The sequence below is a fragment of the Entelurus aequoreus genome, linkage group LG10 (genome assembly GCF_033978785.1).
Source record: "Entelurus aequoreus isolate RoL-2023_Sb linkage group LG10, RoL_Eaeq_v1.1, whole genome shotgun sequence".
Classification (NCBI taxonomy): Eukaryota; Metazoa; Chordata; class Actinopteri; order Syngnathiformes; family Syngnathidae; genus Entelurus; species Entelurus aequoreus.
Window position 1 is genome coordinate 23,631,764 of NC_084740.1, and position 15,888 is coordinate 23,647,651.

A 15,888-nucleotide genomic window follows, 5' to 3' on the forward strand; every position below is an offset into this window, starting at 1 on the left:
AAAACCCACAACACCTTTCGTTCAAATTAATGTCCCGGGGTACAAGATTACAGAAAAGACAGATCGAGTGACAAAGGGGGGAGGAATTATGATTTATGAAAGGGAAAACATTAAAAGTAGATCAATTTGAGTATGTTGAAATTAAAATCACATTTTCCTCAGAAATGTATTTCAAGGTAATTGTAGTATACCGACCGACCACAGCTAAAGACATTTTTCTTGATTAATTTTCAGACATCCTCAAACAGCATAGTATGAAAGAAGTAACGTCATGGAGGACGTTAATCTGGACTGGTTAAATAAAACACGTAGAAAGAAACTTAAGGATATTATAAACGGCTTCTATATGATACAAATGATAAGCAGCCCTACTAGAATTACAATTGGATGACAAAAATTAAAGAGAACATCTGTAAATACACGAATACAAAACCAGAAAGAAGAGTGCTAAAATAAAAATACCTTGGATTAATAAAACAATTTGGATTCTAATAAAGACATCGGGACTCAGCTCTCATAAGAGCAATTAAAACAGGTCTAAATACAGATCGTATGATTTTAAAAGTTTGGAGGAACAAAAGTTACAATGTTTATGCGGAAGTCTAAGACTGACTTTCACTTAAAATTAATCAAAGCTGCAAAAGGGAACATTAGAAAGTTATGGAAAACCAGATACAAACTTACGGGAAGAGAGCAAACAAGCAACAACACTATAACATTAAATATCAATGGCGCTACTATCGCAGACAGTCTGGACATAAGTAATAATTTTAATGAACATTTCATCCAGTCTGTACAAACCCTGAATAAAAAATCCCTCAAAATCAGTGCAAATAATTGTCATTTATTCAGGATGGACTAATTTTAGAATTAACAAATGAAACAAAGTTAAACAAAATCTTCACTGCATTATCAGACTCACGATCTAGAGATAGATATATGGGTTGGACACTATCTTCCTAAAAACATATAAGGATTGTATTATTGCTCGTATAACAACGATTGATAAATAAATCAATAACGGAAAACACTTTCCCTACCACGTCGAGAAACTGCTACTATGATTAAATCCATAAAGCAGGAAATAAAGAAGACCAGAACATGTACAGACCAATTAGCCTTCTCCACGTTATAACAAAAGGAATAGAAAATTTGAAGTTAAAAAGTGGCTTTGGAGCAATCAAGGCTGCTCACACGGTCACTAAGAGGGGCATTATGTTGACACATCAAATTAATGAGTATTATATTTATCTATGAGAGCATTTTTGTTGTAAATCGTGAGGTATGGCTGTTAAAAGCTTGGTTGTTGTTACGAATGATGACAGATGTGAACAAGAGCATGTATTGTCTTTGTGTGATGATGTAAATAAGGTGTGGTTGTATTGTATATTAAGTATGTGTCCATGAAGGGGCATTTGGTGACTTTTCTTATAATTGATTACATGCTACAGTATGATTATTTTTGATTAATTATTGATTATTATGAATGTATGTATTTATTATGATTAATTAGTGTCATAATTGTATTGCTTGATTTTTGGATCCCTTTAATTTAGGTAGCCAGGGACTGCAGATGGAAAGTAGCTATTTAGATATAATCTGGTACAGAACATATCTGTTTCTGAACTTAATGTTTCTGTGCATTGTCCCATCATAGATAGACTAAATTAAATACAACTATTTAGTGAATTATTGAGGCCACAATAATTCACTAGGTGTTGTAAAATATCAAAGTACTATTGCAAAAGCGAACAGTGACCTCAAACATGACCTGTCCTCCGCCTCTGTTCTTGCTGCGCTTGACTATCAGCTGTCTTTTCTTTTTCTTGGATGTTTCTGAAACTACTAATACTACTACTACTATTACTATTACTATTACTATTACTACGACTAACACTGTCCCTGTGAGAGGGACAGAGGGGGGAGGTGAGTTTGGATTGGGTCAAGTTTGAGCGTGTTGAGGTTTTATTTAATCAATATGATCAAGGATAAAGGAACGTAGTGATTTAGATTGACAATTGCAGTGGTTGGCGAAAGCAACCCCAACCTCAAAAGAGGGTGCCAATTCAGTAATTAAATGTTTTGTGAATGATCTAATATCCCGACATGGTTTCCCCAAAAAGATTAGGTCAAACAACGGCACCTATTTTAAGAAAACAGGTTAATCTTCTTCAGTCACAAGATCAGCACTTCTCAGGACCAGCAGCTTCCTAGGAAGGTGGAAAGACCATGAGACCAAAATGGTAAGTTTGCAAAATGTAGAATTTGTGTGCCAGTTCCTCTGTGCAGATTGGAGGATGAAAGAAGCCACCCCAGATTCCCTTGCACTCGCTAAGAGGGGCACGGTCAAAGCCGATCCAGGACCAACACCCGATACCTGACTGGAAGGAACCGAGAGGAGAGACAACACCTTGCCAGCGATGATGAGAACGACTAAGGTTGCCAGCCAATATGTGTCCGTCGGGACTCCAGCAGCTGTGGAAGGACGCCCTGAAGCAAGCCGAGGGCCTGGACCAAAGCCCCACGCCCCATACTCTGCCCCAGCCTTCCCCAAAGCCCCCACAGCTCCAACTTTTTCTCAGCTTTTCCCCAATTTCGGCCAGCACGGACATGCCATTGCACAGTCTGCCCAATGGACTGAACCACACCCCAAGAAGAGACAGAGACAGACTGTTTGAGTGGATCTCTTTCTTCACCAGGGCAGCCAAAAGCCCAACGAGGTGTCGGCAGGCCATCAGCCTGAGGCACCACCGAGCCATCTATGCGAGCACTAATCGAACATGGACTCATACGAAATTCAGTTGTGTGTTCAAAATCAATTGATAATTAACAATGTTGGTAACTACATTCATTGCAAATGCCGGGAAAAATATTTTTGCAAATGTCTTACAGTCATAAGTCTATATACATTCATCTATTTATGTTCAATGATGTTCATGATCAAAGTATTTGTTATTCCTTTAATAAATCAAACGGTAGGCCACTAATTGTGTTCTGTGAGATGGTTTAACTGCAGGCTGGTAACAGTGATCGCTCTGAAGGAGGGTCATAGACGGAATTTCTGCCTCGTATAAAAACATTGAGGTTTTTGCCTCTATCTGTGGTTGAGATTTAACTAGTGGTCTACATCAGAAATTGTTTTGGTCCAGGGTCTTAAGACCCTGGAAGGAGGGTATGTCGTAGAATTTCTGACCTCTTGACCTATATTTCTTGTCTTTTAAGAATGTCCGCTCATTTTCAATTCTCTTGTATTGTGTGCCATTGAATGGACCAGTTGTGGGACAAAAGTGAATATTAAGTCGTGCCAACCTGTCTACAGAATGTGTTGACTGTCTAAAGGATTCGAGTTGTTATGGAACAGATAGGGAAAACAACAAGACATTGACGCATTTAGATAACAAACAATGACGCACAAGAGACATATAAAAAATGGCAGAAGACCGGAACTCGACAGTGATTTTGGCTTGTGTGTGTCTTGTTTGCTCCGGAGTAACATGTGGTCTGTCTGCACGGCCAACTAAATTCAACCTGCACTTCTGATAATGGGTAAATACATTTGTTGTACTAAACTACTTTTGTTGCCTGTTTAAGCTTCGGACAATCCACTACATTTTGTTTGTAACTGTTTTTTAATCTTCATTATTTACTTCAAGTTGTATGTCTCTATATACATATTTATTTATTTTTATTAATTTTGGCCAAAGGGGGCGCATTTCAATTTCTTACACACACTTGTTATTACATATGTTGGCTAGAGGGGGAGCACTTCGAATTTTTACACACACTTGTTATTTCATATGTTGAGCAGAGGGGGAGTACTTTTAAAAGCGACACACAGTCAATTTGAAAAATCCCTCCTTTTTGGCACCACCCTCATTTTGATAGATTTCACCACCAGGAGTGCAAATGAGACATTCTCTATTAGATGCAATGGTTTTCCTTATTGGGACCATGATTTATGTCCTAACTTGTTCACCGGTCCTCATATGGAAGGTACTTTTCCTTGTTGATGTCTCAAGAAGGGTACAAATACAAGAACACACACACACACACACAAATCCCATCAAAGGTAGAAAACAGGCATCTTCTTTTGATCATGGGCGCACGCTTGCACGAGCCCTCATTGGTTGTTGGTGAAGCTTTCATCCCGGGTTATACGGATGAGGGGGCAAACACCTGGGACCCCCTCTGCTGAAGTGGGTGAACTCACCTGCTGCCTCCTTCATGTGTTTTTCTATAACGGGGTCCCTAATGACGCTGTAGAGACACCTTGCAAGACCATGTGGCAGAAAAAACTGTTTGTATGATGACCGTGTGTGTGTGTGCGTGTGTTCACTAGCCCCTAAAGTGTGATGTGTGCAATACCGCGGAACAGAACCTACTCATCTGCCCAAAAAACCGAACACAATCCCAAACAATGCCTCATCTGTGTTTGGCGTCATGCGAGGTGAGAACAGACTTCAGGTTGTGTACCTTTGGAGTGCTCCCATACGATGGTGGGTGGTGGGTATCCTTCAGCAGAGCAGTTGAGAGTGACCGTTTTCCCGTATATCCCATCTTGGTCTTCGGGCTGGACCACAAACTGAGGAGGAACTGGGCAAGCACAAAACAGTTTGGATAGATAAGCGTTGTCTTTATAGCTTTATAGCTTGTTTTTATCAGCTTGTGCACATTTCCATTGAAATAAAGTACCAATGATTGTAACATAAACTAGGTGTGGTGAGATTATCCTCTGCATTTGACCCATCCCCTTGGTCCACCCCCTGGGAGGTGAGGGGAGCAGTGAGCAGCAGCGGTGGCCTCGCCCGGTAATCATTTTGGTGATTTAACCCCCAATTCCAACCCTTGATGCTGAGTGCCAAGCAGGGAGGTAATGGGTCCCATTTTTATAGTCTTTGGTATGACTCGGCCGGGGTTTGAACTCACGACCTACCAATCTCAGGGCGGACACTCTAACCACTAGGCCACTGAGCAGGTCGATCAAATGACAGGTAAATTAAAAAGATGGTCACAGGAGTGCTGAGGTAGACAACGTAATATCTCCATTCCCTTTTTTAATCATTTAAAGTCATGATAAACAGAATTGTAACTATTCTTGTTTGTGCTAACTTCATACATTTGTGAGGTCACTTGTTGCTAGGCAGGATTAAAAATAATAATAATAATCTGCCAATACTGATACTCAATGGTACACATGTTTTGTACTTTTGTGTGAGTAGAAATGTATTTTAATTATTTGATAATATTATATTATTTACCATTTAACAGTGTGCTGATAATGATAACTGTGCTGTCCAATTATATATCTTGTTTTCTTATCCTTCTGGTTATCATTTGCAAGTATGCATTCTTTTGAGTTTGTCCTCGGTGTGTTGCCGTAGTCAGGAAGTAGTCTCTGTCCTTACATGCTCAGTGGCCTTGTGGTTAGAGTATCCGTCCTGAGTCCTTCAAACCCCGGCCGAGTTATACCAAAGACTATAAAAATGGTACCCATTGCCTCCCTGCTTGGTACTCAGCATCAAGGGTTTGAATTGGGGGTTAAATCACCAAATGATTCCCGACCACTGCTGCTCACTGCTCCCCTCACCTCCCAGGGGGTGAACATGGTGATGGGTCAAATGCAGAGGATAATTTCACCACACCTAGTATGTGTGTGACTACCGTTGAGACTTTAATTTTAACTTTACATTGAATGTGCCGGTCTTGTCTTTCATTGAGCCCTACAAAGTGTTTATAATTAGGGTTGTCAATCAGTCTACCCCAGGGCAGCTGTGGCTACGAAAGTAGTTTACCACCACCAGGTGTGAATGAATGATGGGTTTTTAACATGTAAAGCGACTTTGGGTACTTAGAAAAGCGCTATATAAATCCCAGGTATTATTATTATTATTATTAAATGATTATTTTTTTATAATCAGGTTAAAGACATTTCGGAATGTAGATTAATCATGATTAATCACTTGCTTGCATATTTAAAATTTGCTTAAAAGAAGACCCTAATATTTGCAAAATGCCTGTGTTTCCAATAAATGTGAGCTCTACATGAGGATTTTAACTACAACACATTTGTACAACCTTTCACTGGACAACTCACAACACGGTCTTTCGCGACATGTTCCTTCAAGTGAGCTATTAAAAATTAGCCTTAAATGTTACGTATCTGGTAAATAGCTGCTTGCAACCAGTTGCAACACACTTAAACACAAAGCCTGTTTCATTTCGATGCAGTGTGTAATGAAGCACATAGACATAACCCCTGAATGTCTGAAACCACTTGCCACAAAAATACAACAATACATGTTGGCCAAAAGTTAACTAGGCTAATGCTTTAACACAAAGCCCTAAAACAATTAAGTTATGCTGTAAATTTAAATGTACAATCTGCAAAATCTTTAATTTAGACCAGGGGTGTCAAACGTAAGGCCAGGTTTTATCCGGCCCGGGTGATGAGTTTGCTAAGTAAAAAAATGAAACTGAAATTTTTGAATGAAAGAAACAGCTGTTCCAAATGTGTCCACTGGATATCGCAATAGCAATTCTTTGTATCTTTGTAGATGATGCTACATATGTACAAACTAAACCACGTGATGTGAGTACATCAGTCGAGGAAAATGATCAAACTACATGAATAACATCCTGTAATTTAAATTTTGATATAATTTTTTTATCTTGATAGATTGAAAATTACAGGGAAAAGTGGTGGATAGATGGAGCAGACTGATGAACAATATCACATAATTTATTCAGAAAATATAAATAACAACAAATAAAGATAGAATACTATTAACCGCAACATGTAAGTGTAAAAAAAAAACCAACAACATTAAGATTTGTACAATTTCAGAATGTGCTCGTTCTATTTTTAAACAATCTGAATTTGTCTTTATTTTTAATTTATCGTGCCGTGATTTTACTTGGGAGTAGATTTTTCTCCATGTGGCCCCCGATCTAAAATGAGTTTGACACCCCTGATTTAGACAGAATAATACCGTAAATTTTTAGAGTATTTGCATGCTTGTGACAAAACAGTATTTGCAAATGCATTGTACAATTTTTAATTATTTTGACAGTAATGTGTTTTCTATGAATTATAACCAAAGTAATTTAAGTTATCTACTGTTTCTTGGTTTGCAGGAATCCACTACATTTAATACTGTTCTCAACTATTTTACTGTTGCTATTTAACAATTGCTTGCTGTAGTTTTCACGGTCATTTTTTTACAGTCCACCAAGTACTTGAGCCCGTGCCGAGTTTGCAACCGGTTGTGATGTCACGTGCAGCGGGTGTCGAAATATAGTATTGTTCGATTTTACGTGAATCGGTGCCCGGTAGTACCGACAAAATTTGGTCGAATTCAAATTTAGCAGCCATAATAAAGCAAAGTTGAGAACGTGGAGTAGACATGCCTGAAATGCCAGTTTACCAGGTACTAAAAACCTCATAGTACCTGGTAGGTTTGTACGGTACACCGGTATTAGTATAGTACCGTGATACTAATGAAATATTTTCGGTACTATACCACCCCTGAAAAGTACCGGGCCGCAACCCAAAAATGAACAAAGAGATTAATAATTCATTTTCTACCGCTTGTCCTTAATAATTTTGACAAAATAATAGAATGGAAAATGACACAATATGCTCCTGCATATGTCAGCAGACTAATTAGGAGTCTTTGTTTGTTTACTACTAAAAGACAAGTTGTCTTGTATGTTCACTATTTTATTTAAAGGCCTACTGAAACCCACTACTACTGACCACGCAGTCTGATAGTTTATATATCAATGATGAAATCTTAACATTGCAACACATGCCAATACGGCCGGGTTAACTTATAAAGTGCAATTTTAAATTTCCCGCTAAACTTCCGGTTGAAAACGCCTTTGGATGATGACGAATGCGCGTGAAGTAGCCAGTGAAACAGGAGTATCGGTAGCCCATTGAAGCCAATACAAAATAGCTCTGTTTTCATTTCATAATTCCACAGTATTCTGGACATCTGTGTTGGTGAATCTTTTGCAATTTGTTTAATGAACAATGGAGACTGCAAAGAAGAAAGTTGTAGGTGGGATCGGTGTATTAGCGGCTGGCTGTAGCAACACAACAAGGAGGACTTACTTGGATAGCAGACGCGCTAGTCAACGCTAACCGCCAACCGCATCTGTGATCGGGTGAAGTCCTTCGTCGCGCCGTCGATCGCTGGAACGCAGGTGAGCACGGGTGTTGATGAGCAGATGAGGGCTGGCTGGCGTAGGTGGAGCGCTAATGTTTTATCATAGCTCTGTGAAGTCCAGTTGCTAAGTTGCTAAGTTAGCTTCAGCGTCGTTAGCAACAGCATTGTTAAGCTTTGCCAGGATGAGAATTATTAACCATGTAGTTACATGTCCATGGTTTAATAGTATTGTTGATCTTCTGTCTATCCTTCCAGTCAGGGATTTATTTATGTTGTTTCTATCTGCATTTGAGCCAGATGCTATCACGTTAGCTCAGTAGCTAAAGAGCTTCGCCGATGTATTGTCGTGGAGATAAAAGTCACTGTGAATGTCCATTTCGCATTCTCGACTCTCATTTTCAAGAGGATATAGTATCCGAGGTGGTTTGAAATACAAATCCGTGATCCACAATAGAAAAAGGAGAGAGTGTGGAATCCAATGAGCCAGCTTGTACCTAAGTTACGGTCAGAGCAAAAAAAGATATGTTTTGCACTGCATTCTAGTCCGTCACTCTAACGTTCCTCATCCACGAATCTTTCATCCTCGCTCAAATTAATGGGGTAATCGTCGCTTTCTCGGTCCGAATCGCTCTAGCTGCGTTGAAAACAATAGGAAAATATGAGGAAGCGAACAACTGACTACGTCACGCTACTTCCGGTAGGGAAAAGGCTTTTTTTTAATCAGAGACCAAAAGTTGCGAACTTTATCGTCGTTGTTCTATACTAAATCCTTTCAGCAAAAATATGGCAATATCGCGAAATGATCACATATGACACATAGAATGGATTTGCTATCCCCGTTTAAATAAAAAAAAATCATTTCAGTAGGCTTTTAAGGACAAACTTGCAACAAGAAACATATGTTTGATGTACCGTAAAAAATTTTGTTAAAATAAAGCTAATATTGCCATTTTTTGTGGTCCCCTTTATTTAGATAAGTACCGAAAAGTACCAAAATAATTTTGGTACCGGTACCAAAATATTGGTATCGGGACAACACTAGTACCTGGTGGTATCGGGTTGTGCCGATGGAATAGGGAATATAGTCAAGGCAAACTGAGTTAGTACAGTGCTTTATACTACATATATCAGGCACTGTATTAAATATAAAAGAGCCTGTAATGGCGGCCTCACCTCTCACTATCAGCTGACTCTGGTGCTCCACAGCAGCCGCCTCATTGCGAGCAATGCACGTGTAGTTGCCGTTGTGGTCGGGCGTCAGGTTGGATATTCTCAGTGAGCTGGTGAAGTCGATGTTATCCACCGTCACGCCCAGGCTGACCGGGATGGGCCGTCCGTCTTTCTGCCAGGTGATGTCCAGCGGCCGGTCGCCCGACATGACCACACAGGGGATGAAGACACGCTGACCGATGGTGAATCGCTGGAACTCGAAGGGCTGAATGTAGGGAGGGACTGCGGATGAAGAGAACAAGACTGTAAGATCATCTCAACAATAAAAGGACACTTTTCTTTCAAAGCCTGATTTACATGAAGGAGTTTTCTGACTGTAATGCTTTGAGATGTGAGTGGTAATGTCTTGTCATTCCTGAAAAAAGGTGTTTTTGGATGCAAAAATGACATCAAAGATGCATTTTTTTCACATGACCAAGTGTTTGTGTAAGCTAAATCTTTGTTTTCATGAACACTGTAATTCCTAACTTCATCTGCACAACACAAGCAGGTGGTTACACTAACTACAGTAGGATTAACTATCAAACATCACCAGAAGTGTCTATTAATTATTTATTTGTGCTCAAATTGTGCAGAATGTAAGCACTAAAAATCTTCCTCATGTTTTTTGCACATTTTACATACAATTTGTTGTGGATTTGATGTTATATTGGTGAATGTATTACCTATGTCAGGGGTGTCCAAAGTGCGGCCCGCAGCTAATTGTTTACCGGCCCGCCACACATTCTGGAAATACTATTGTAAAAATAAAAAAGAACATTAAAAAAAGTGGAATGAGGTGAAATCTAACGAGAAAAAGTTGCAATGTTGACACAAAAGCTGCCATGCAGGCTGTTTTTTTCTTCTTTTGTCTTTCTTAATTTTTCTTTTTTTGCCATTGCTCAAAAAAAAAAAAAAAGATAAAAAAATCCATGTTACAATGAATTATTTTCAGGGCTCCAATTACTTCAAATATTTCACTTTAAAATGTTTTATGTGGTAAATATTGCATATTTAAAGGCTTGCGTAATCAAGTTAAACAGCTCAGAATGTCCCAATCAAACTACTACATCCACATGCTATTAGAGGCCAAAGGAAATGGCAAAATGATCTGGAAACTACTACACAGCCTATTAAAACCAGAGGGTAACACCACCCAAACCCAATATAAACTTAAAGTAGGAGACGAAATCATTACTGATTGTACACAAGTCTCAAATGAGTTTAATAAATTATTTATAGAATCTGTCAAAAACCTTTCCTCTGGTTTCTCTTGTAGGACTAATGATGATCAAACAACAGACATACCTAATGAACAAGACAGCTCATTTCAGCTCAAGGAGGTTAGTCAGACAACTGTCCTAAATGTCATACATGACCTAAACACCACATACTCAAAGGATATTTATAACCTAGACACAGCTTTTCTTAAAAAATATAGCGGCATCCTTATACAGCCTCTTACCCATCTTATTAATATTTCCATTAAAACTGGGCAATTCCCAGATGGATGGAAAACTGCACAGGTAATACCACTTTTAAAATCTGGTGATGCTGGAATGACATCTAACTATAGACCTATCAGCCTTCTTCCAGTTTTATCTAAAGTCCTGGAGAAGATTGTTTTGGAACAACTAATGCACCACCTTGAGACAAATCACTATTTGACTCCCCTACAATTCGGATTCAGACGTAACCATTCTACAGAATCTGCGACTTGTTTTTTAACTGAAAGGATCAAACAGTCTCTTGACAAAGGACAGGTGGTCGGTGCAGTATTTCTAGACTTAAAAAAAGCATTTGATACAGTCAATCATGACATTTTAATTTCAAAACTAACCAAATTCAATGTATCCAAACAGTCATTGTCCTGGTTTGAGTCATATCTAAAGGGCCGTGAACAATGTGTCACCATTAATAATGTGAGATCTTCCTTCCGCAAAATAGAAACAGGGATACCCCAGGGTAGTGTCTTGGGACCTATACTATTCAGTCTATACATCAATGACCTACCAGATGTATGCACAGATATAGATTTACAGATGTATGCGGATGACACAGTGGTATATACATCAGGTAAGACCTGTACTCTAGTTGCTGAGAAGTTAAATGCTCAATTAGACAAAATAGCATCTTGGCTGGAGTCATCCTGTTTAACCCTAAACACTAAAAAGACTAACTCTGTCTGCTTCTCCATAAAAAAGCTACCTCAAACAAACCTGAATATAAAAATTAATGAGGAGGTCATTGAACAAGTACCTGAAGTCAAATATTTGGGCATAATCATAGACTATCAGTTGAATTTTAAAAGTCACATTAAGAAGATGTGTAAAACCCTGAAGGCAAACCTAGGCTGTTTTAAGATTATAAGACACTGCTTAACTCTTAGCTGTGCTTTTACTTTTATGAATGCAATTATTCTGTCACACATATCTTATGGCTTAACCACATGGTCCCAGGCACACCAGTCATCAATCAAGACCATTGAGTGTCTTTATAACCGCACCTTGAAAGTTCTAGACAAGAAGAGTATACGATATCATCATTGCCAAATTTTAACCAAATACAATATTTTAAGTTTTACCAATTTTATTTTGTTACACACAGTCAAACTGGTTTTTAAATGCTTGCATAACTCTGCTCCCCAATTGCTCTGCAAGGCAATTACAAGACTGCAAAGTGGTACCAGATCTACCACCCGAGCAGTGTCAAAAGGCAACTGTTGTGTTCCATTCAGTAGAACATCTTTTGCCCAGACTGCCTTTTCAATAAAAGGACCACAACTATGGAACTCTTTACCGGACACTTTGAAAAGTATACCTGCACTTGTCACTTTCAAAAAACAAACAAAATTATGGCTAGTTGAGCAACAATCGTGTTCCCATGTTTAGTTTTTACTCATTTTTACTAATTGGTTTTTATCTAGTCTGCACTTTGTCTGTGTTATTATTATTATTATTATTGGCTTTTATCTAGTTTGCACTTTGTCTGTGTTATTACTATTATCATTATTATCAACTCACTCTATTTTTTATTTTCCTATTTTAATGATGTTGGATCTGTGTTGTTGTTGTTGTTGTTGTTGGGGACAAGTGTTGTAAATTAGCTTTGGCTACAAACACTGTGATGCATTCATCGGATAACTGTTTCAGATGTCTATGTTTTTGTATCTGTCCCTATTTCAAATAAAGCTCTATAATATATTGTGTAGTAGCCATATAAAAACATTAAAGTTTTCTTTGACAAAAGCGCATAAAACAAACAAAATAATAGTTCCAGCATAAAATCGACAGATATATCTGAAGTTGATCACGTAACTTAAGTGTTGAAAGTAAAAGAAAAACCTAATAAAAATGTATCACTTTATGAGTAGGGCACCTTTTGGATCCCAAATATATTTAGTGATTTTTTATGTATCTTTTCACTGTGATTACTCAAAAATATGAAAGAATTAAAATCAATGGTGTCCTGCATTATTGATCTTTTAGGGCTCTAATTACTAAATACTGCATATTTCAGTTTTTCTATAAAAAAAACCTAAGTTGTTTTTGACAGAAAAGCCATAAAACATTTTTTTTAATTTGTATTACTTTATATCAACTTGAAGTTGATATAGAGATTTACTGTAAGCGTTAAATAAATTTTAAAAAATAATAATCTGACTTATTTTTAACATTTTAATGACTGAGGCCCTTTATGGTCCCCGGGACCCCTAAAGGTAAAATAAATAAAAAATGCATATATTTTGTTATGGTTTGAAAATGAAAAATATCAAAATGGCCCCCACATGCTTTAATTTTTCCGTGTGCGGCCCTCAGTGGAAAAAGTTTGGACACCCCTGACCTATGTATTTATTATGGTCAGCCTAAGGCACACCTGTGCAATAATAACGTTGTTTAATCAGAACCTTGATATGCCACACCTGTGAGGTGGGATGGATTATCTTGGCAAATAAGATTTAGACAAATTTGTGAATAATACTTAAAAAGAATAGGTCTTTTGTGTATATAGTAAAAGTTTTAGATCTTTGAGTTCAACTCATGAAAAATGGGAGAAAAAAAATGCCAAAACGGCACCTTGAAATTGCAAACCTTTTAAACTTTAATAGCTTCCAATATTGCAACAAATATTACAGTATATCATCATAATTTCCAAACATGTTTTTGTCGAAATAAAAATACTTAACTTTACAGCAAACTACCCATCAAATTAATTGTACTCCCGAAACACTGCACACAAAAGGGTGAAAACGTGTCAAAACATGCACCCCAACCGTGTTGCCTGTGCTGTTATTTTTCTGACAAATACACCACATGGTGGCGCTGTTATTAAAACTAAAAGTTGGACCCCATGAGGTCGAATTGACTTGACATTTCTCACACTGCTCAATGCGCTCTCCAGGGTGTTCATCCGAATCGCCACAGAAATTGGTACGAACCTTTAGCAGTTTAAAGTGTGTACAATTTGAGCAGGACTGTCATGACCTGTCACCTGCTAAATGTTGAACTGATGCACATCATTACAATATGTTCACGGTCACGTTGTCATACCTCGTTTAAAGACAAACTCAATTTATAGAGCCATTGCTTATTGTAATCATTTACCACTCGATATTCGTTAAGTTAAATCCCCCTTTAAGAAAAAAGTGCAACAGTATTTACTGGAATGAAAATGACCATAGCTGAGGGAATAACCTTAAACTGTGTTAATTTAATTATTAACCAGTGTTGATTTTTCATGTTGATTGATGCATTTTTCTTAACATATTTTGATAATGATGAACTATAATGTGAGCTCCTGTAATACAATCTTGTAGTTTTATTGTGTTCATGCGTTTTGCAATGTTTTTAAACAGTTTCGTAGTATGTAATGTTTTGTGTGGACCCCAGTAAGACTAGCTGACTGACATGGCATCCGCTAATGGAGATCCTTTTTAAATAAACAAATAAACCTCAGGTCAGTCTTTGTATAATGGTTTTCTTATGTTCTGTGTTTATTTCCTGTTTTGCGCTCTTATTTTCTGTTTTCCTGTGTGTGTCATCCTGCAGTGATTTTATCTCTGCTCCAGAGCGTCCTTCGCCTCACCTGTAGTGATCAGGAAACTCATTTGCTTCTGATCACTAATCAGAGGGCTTCATAAGCCAGCCTCACGCCTTAGTCCAGGCTGGATAAATTGTTGTATGTTGTTTATGGATTTGTTATGCCTTCCTTATTCTTCCAGTGCACTTCCCAGCTGCACTATTCTTTTGTGGTTTTGAGAATTAAAGACTCTTCTTACCTGCAATTCGTCTCCTGTCTACGCATCTCACGGTCACAACTACTGCTATCGTAACCAAGATTGCTTGAAAAACTTGTCAGCCATCAAATAAAATATTTTTGCAGGACTTAGCAACTATTTGGCCATCAATCAACATTCAGTTTATCAGTATTACGTGTATGCTAGGATACCCCATAACTTTCAGTATCAGAAAAGAAAAAATAGTTAAAGTTCTATGGTTGCAATATCTTGTTTCTCCCTCAAAGTTGCTACATGTACTGTGGTTTGATTATTTGAAATGATTACAGTAATTATGAAGCCACAATTAATTTGTCCCACATTCCTATGTGGGCGGCTCCTGCATCAATCAACAATGACAAGAATAGCACATTTGAGGCAAGCTGCCATGATTTCAAAATTAAGACTTAAAGGGTAAAAACAACATTGTGCTGTTTTTTTTTTTTAATCAACTCCACAAGGTGGCAGCGGTTTCATTTGAAGTACCGTAAGTGGTCAGCATCCACTGTCTTGTCTACCTCTGATTAGGGGTGTCCCGATCCGATACTGATATCGGATTTTGCTCTGAAATCATTTATAAAAGGTAAACATGGTAGGCTATGGGGCTATCAGGAGCTAGCAGCTACACAAGAGCTAAGCGCAACATAGCACACAAGCTAGACATACGTAATATGTGAACTTAAGCAAAATTGCAATCTAAAAAAAATCAAGAATCAAATAATTACCGTATTTTTCGGACTATAAGTCGCAGTTTTTTTCATAGTTTGGCCGGGGGTGCGACTTATACTCAGGAGCGACTTATGTGTGAAATTATTAACACATTACCGTAAAATATCAAATAATATTATTTAGCTCATTCACGTAAGAGACTAGACGTATAAGATTTCATGGGATTTAGCAAATGGAGTGACAGATTGTTTGGTAAACGTATAGCATGTTCTATATGTTATAATTATTTGAATGACTCTTACCATAACAAGTTACGTTGACATACCAGGCACGTTCTCAGTTGGTTATTTATGCGTCATATAACGTAAACTTATTCAGCCTGTTGTTCACTATTCTTTATTTATTTTAAATTGCCTTTCAAATGTCTATTCTTGGTGTTGGATTTTATCAAATAAATTTCCCCAAAAAATGCGACTTATACTCCAGTGCGACTTATATATGTTTTTTTCCTTCTTTATTATGCATTTTCGGCCGGTGCGACTTATACTCCAAAAAAAACGGTAT

General features: G+C 37.8%; 1 protein-coding gene across 1 annotated transcript in view; it reads right to left on the minus strand.

The window, feature by feature from the left end:
• The window catches only part of LOC133658382 (cell adhesion molecule DSCAM-like), a 302,795-nt gene that overhangs the window by 78,829 nt on the left and 208,078 nt on the right, over positions 1–15,888 (minus strand). The window contains 2 exon segments of the mRNA XM_062060368.1: positions 4,474–4,593; positions 9,345–9,623. Coding sequence (XP_061916352.1) covers positions 4,474–4,593; positions 9,345–9,623 — 399 coding nt within the window.